The 5,195-nt window shown below is 44.0% G+C and overlaps 1 protein-coding gene across 3 annotated transcripts in view; it reads left to right on the top strand.

The window, feature by feature from the left end:
* Positions 1–4,829, top strand: part of Lrp8 (LDL receptor related protein 8) — a 68,810-nt gene extending 63,981 nt beyond the window's left edge. For all 3 annotated transcript variants that reach the window (XM_028785926.1, XM_028785909.1, XM_028785917.1), the window contains one exon: positions 3,196–4,829. In XM_028785926.1, the coding sequence (XP_028641759.1) occupies positions 3,196–3,234 (39 nt within the window). In that variant the 3' untranslated portion in view covers positions 3,235–4,829. The remainder of the gene's footprint in view (positions 1–3,195) is intronic.
* The last annotated feature ends 366 nt before the right edge of the window (positions 4,830–5,195 follow it).

Here is a 5,195-nt window from a genome sequence, read left to right as displayed (position 1 = left end):
TTCCTTCCTTCCTTCCTTCCTTCCTTCCTTCCTTCCTTCCTTCCTTCTACCTTATCAAGAACCTCCCACATATCAGGCACTGTTTTGGCTCTGGGAGAACACAGCCATACTGAAGCAGGTGCTAGGGGAAGAGTATCAGGATAACTTTTACCTGCAGGGTCTTCCTGGCAGTTAAGAAGCCAAATGACTTTCTGCAGAAGAGTAACTGGCTGAGTTTCAACAAGCTCTGAATGCCAGCTAAATGCCAAACACCACATTAGACATCAGGTATTCAGAGTTAATAGAAGAGTGCATTGCTTCCCAAATTGCTGCTGGGGTGTCAGAGATGCTCAGTGTCATGGAGTGGAAGTTGAAGAATCTATCTTTCTAGGAAGCCTTCCTAGGCTTGCTTTCTTCTCCCACAGTTTCCTGGGCCTCTCCATCCACAATCCTCATACCTTTTGCTTAGCAGTTGAGCCACTGGACTGTGAGGTCCCTGAGGGCAGAGTCTGATGTGGTTAGTCTGTTTTCCTGGGTGTGGCATAGCACAACTGGCTTTAACAAATGCTGAATGGGTGGATGGTGTAGGAGCAAAGCAACGGGGCTGCTGGTTTGTCTGGGGATCCAGCACATAGAATGACTCCCAGTAACACATGAGCTGTGTCTTTAAAAATAAATAATAGTAATTTTCAGTAATTTTCAAGAATATAAGTGACATTCCAAAGAGAATCCTATGGAAAGGCTTAGAGGCATGAAAGGGCATGGCCTGTTGGGGAGTGAGGATTATGAAGTGGTTAGAACAGGTGTCATTGTTGCACAGCAGAGTCAGGGGGCTGAGTATGACCTCAGAGGTCATCCAGTCCATCCCCCTGTCAGGCAATCAGCAGCTATGATCGCCCACTGTGGGCAGAGCCCTGTCTTGGGGAGACCAGAGACCTGGAAGACCCAGCCCCTGCCCTCAAGGAGCTTTTTGTCTTGCCGGGAGAACCAAGGTCACAGCTGCACCAACTCCCGAAGAACCCTCTTTCCGAGCTGCCTGTCGTCAAGTGCAAGGTAGGGCAGTCCCACTCTGAGCCTGAGGGGCTGGTGAGTGAGGGCCTTAAACCTAGGCAGCTACAGCAAATCCTAGCAGGCTTTCTGATTTTCGAAGGCTTGAAATTGGGACAGAGGAAGAATGGGCTTTCCTAGACAGAGGAAACGGCATGTGAAATAATGTTACTGAATGCGTGGCAGACAAACTGCATTTGAAGCAAACTGTAAAGGAGAGCTGTATGAACCAAAGTTGGACAGCGTAGTGAGGGTCAGCAGATGGTCCTGAGGCTCCGTAACTGTGGCCAGCACAGGCAAACAAGATTTTTAGAGATCAGAGAAGGCATGGTACAGGAAGCCAAGAGCTTGGAGAGAGACTCTGTCCCACTGTCCCATTGCCCTGCTGTCTTATCTCCTTTGCTTTACTAGTGAGATGAGAGTGATAACTCCAGTCTCTGCTTCCTGCAGTTATAAAGTTTAAGATCATTTTATAAATTACAAATCAGTCTAGACTAAGGACTCATCATTTCCAGAGAAGGAATTGATGCAATGAAGTTACTCTGGTTAATAAGGTGGATCTGAGTTAGAGGTTGGCTGGTCTACAGAGCGAGCTGCAGGCCAGCCAGGATACCTGTGTGATAAGCTCCTGCTAGCTGCAGAGAAATGGAGTAGGCAAAGGGATATTTGGCAAGCACCTACTATGTGTCAGACACTGCTTTCTGTGTGTCATGGCTTTCTCATTTAGTCTTCACAGTTACCTTCAGAGGTGATAGAAAGCATTAGTTTCATTTACAGTTGAGAAAACTGAGACCCACAGGATTTTAATAACTTCCCCGAGATCATAGGCAGAAAGTGGCAGAACCAAGATTAACTCCAAGCAGTGCACAGAGGCCTGAGTTCCTTCCACTCTGACATGGGGTACATGCCCTCCAAACTCTGGAAATCAAAATTCTCAACCTCCTTTCTTCTTCTGTCCTTTTCTCCTGTGACTTTGCCATCATTACTGGGCCTGTCTTTGGCCTAGATAGGCTTGGCAAAAATAAGGGTGGCTTGACAATATCACTGTTGGTAAAACATGACCAAACATGCATGGAGAAATTAAAAATAACTCAAAATTAACTTGAAAGGCAACAGGGTTTTTTTTGTTTTGTTTTGTTTTGTTGTCATATGTAGCAAGTCTAGAGCTGGAAAATGCTTATTTTATGCGGGTTAGGTTTGGCTAGACTGCTCCAGATGCCATACTTGCTAGGTAGCATGTCAGGAGTCCAGATACATCTTTTCACTGGGTTTCTCACCTATCCTATGAAGTAGATCCAAGCCTCACTGACAGCTGATGAAACTAAGGCTTAGAAAAGCGCAGTGAGGCTACCCCCAGATCACATAGCTCTGAGAGGGTAAATGCAGCTTGGGTCCATCCAAGGAAGGTGGCAGGAAATGGGGAAAGTAGCAGTCAGGGGTCACTCTCAATGAGCTAAGGAATGTTGGATGTGTATCCTAGAAAAGGGTCGCTTATTCAAAAATAAGTTTGGAGCTTTCCTGTCCAGAACTCTGAGACTAATACAGACCAGGGAGCATGAGAAGATATAAACCACACAAATATAGGAAAGAATTTAACCCTTAAGGGATCAGAGCCATTGGTTATCCATTTATGGCAGAAGAGAGTTGAGCATTCAGTAACTGGAAGTGAGGGATAGGGGAAAGAGGGACCGAACAGTAGCATTTGTATTGCTTTCCAGTGCTCTTCTGTCAGTTAAGAGGGGCACAGCATGGTGCCCACCTAACTGTGATGTTATCCGGGAACTGGTGGCTAATAGCCCTGGATTTAACATTTGAGAGTTAACCCTTTTTAAGTTCATCCAACTTAAACTACGATAAGGAACCAAGGTTAGGTCTTTGCTACTCTTCTTTCTGAAAGGACAGAGCAGAATGGTGGGGGAAAGCTACACACTTGTAGACCTGCACAGACATGGGAGCAGACTTGAGTTCAGCCATTTGCTGTGTGATCCAGAGTGCTATGACTGAGCCTCAGTTTTCTCACCTCTAAAATAAGTCAGATAAATCTTATCATTGGGAGTGAGAATTATGTGTGCTAATGTCTGTAAATAGTACGTCTGATGCTTTTGTTGCCATTCAGTAAAGATTGCCTCTTATAGATCTAACGACGATTTCTTTGGTCTGTTTCCCCAGCGAGTGGCATTAAGTCTTGAAGATGATGGACTGCCCTGAGGATGGGCCCACCCACTTCGTGCCTCATGGAGTTCAGTCCTATGCACTACTCTCTCTGGATGGTGTGTGATTGGATGAATGCCAGCCATTTCTATATATGGGTCTGTGTGAGTGTGTGTGAGTATGTGTGACTTTTTTAAATTTATGTTGCGGAAAGGTAACCACAAAGTTATGATGAACTGCAAACATCCAAAGGATGTGAAAGTTTTTATATGTATAATGTTTTATACACTTTTTAACTGGTTGCACTACCCGTGAAGAATTCATGGGACAGACACTGCTGAGTGACTAACGCGATGCACATAACCAAACGGGGCCAATGGTACAAACTTCACTCATCATTTGAATACAGTATTTACAGAGGATGTTTGATTTGAGAGCTTTTTTATGTTTGAGGAGTTTGGGTTTTTTTTGTAAATAAAATTATGCTTTGTGGCTATCCATCAACATAAGTATAAAAAGAAAGAACACGTCAGCTCCCTTCCCCACTTAGATTATTTATTAACATATTTCAAAAGTAAGGTTAGCTCTATAAGTAATTTAGAGAGGCGAGAGTATTTATTTTTGGTATGATTGGCCCACTGCACAGACTCTGTGTCTATGTGTGTGTGTTTGTATGCGAGAAAAAAATCTGTAGAGAGGCACGCTTATGACTATTGTTCAAATACATAAAAACAGTTCTTTTAAAACTGTCCACAAGACACAAGGAGTGTCTAGTTTTCAGAGACACCTTCAGAATCTTTGCTCAGAAAACAGATGCCACAGTTTGTGCAGACATGTGGTTGGAAAGGTAGATCTTTTCACCTCTGGTTACTCCTGAGGCCCTGATGAGCCAGCAAAAAGCTTCTCGGTTCCTCTGTGGCTGTCATGATGCCCACCTAGGCTTTCTGATCAGTGTACAGATACTGCACAGCGCTACAAGCCCTCATGAGATCAAAATGGCAGAGTCCTTCTTTCAAAATTCAGCTCTCAGCAAGGACTCTGGTCAACCTCAGAAGCTTCTCCTGAAGGCTGAGCCTTTAGAGTAGCTAGCTGTTCTCAACCTTTGTGGGTCAAAAGACCCTTTCACAGGGGTCGCCTCAGGGCATCGGAAAACATGGATATTTACATTATGATTCATAACAGTAGCAAAATTACAGTTATGAAGTAGAAACAAAAGTAATTTTATGGCTGGGGGGGTCAGTACGACATGAGGAACTGTATTAAAGATTTTGAAGCATTGGGAAGGTTGAAAATCACTGCTCTAGAGCCAAGTGAAGGCGTTTCTAGGGTCCCCAAGTTTACTGTAAGGACTGGCTCAGGCTCTGAACATCTGAGTCATGTGAACGAGGACAAAGAGTTTGGAATAGGTTTGGCTGCATCTATCTCTCATCCCCTCACTTTCCACCATTTTTCCTACATAGGGGAACATTTTAAAATAATAAACATGTTTCTTACCACCATATGTTCACATGGATAAGACTAAGTCCAAAAAGGTGACTATGTCCAAATTTATATTTTGGGGAAATACCAATCAGATATTATAGCGTATTGGGTATATGTCCACACAAGGATTTGTGTCACTGCTTTATAAATAAAAGGAAAAACTCTGGGTATTTGTATAGAATTTTCTTCATATGTAACACCTTTACAGTTTCTGAGCCTTGGGAGTGGGGTGGGAGAAATGCCACTTTCTGTCTGTGGAATCCACTATTGGAAACATAATCCCATAGTCCCAGAAGGAATTCAGTCCCCACTAGCTTTCTCTTCCAAAGTGTAGTCTTTCCGTGACTCTGCTGTTCTACAGTTCACTCCAGCTGAGACCAGGGATAACACGGGTGTTTGGCTTAGGTGGTGGCAGTCTACTGTCTAAGGTTGACATAACTGGAATTCGACATTTGAGACATGTCTCCGTGTTCCTACACACCAGTAAAGCTTGATGGCTCACCGGCTCGATGCCTTTCCAGGCAGACCGTTTGGGG

This window comes from Grammomys surdaster, unplaced genomic scaffold, assembly GCF_004785775.1.
Source record: "Grammomys surdaster isolate TR1022 unplaced genomic scaffold, NIH_TR_1.0 100, whole genome shotgun sequence".
Classification (NCBI taxonomy): Eukaryota; Metazoa; Chordata; class Mammalia; order Rodentia; family Muridae; genus Grammomys; species Grammomys surdaster.
The sequence above is the reverse complement of the archived record's forward strand: the minus strand, read 5'-3'. Positions and strand labels throughout refer to the sequence as shown.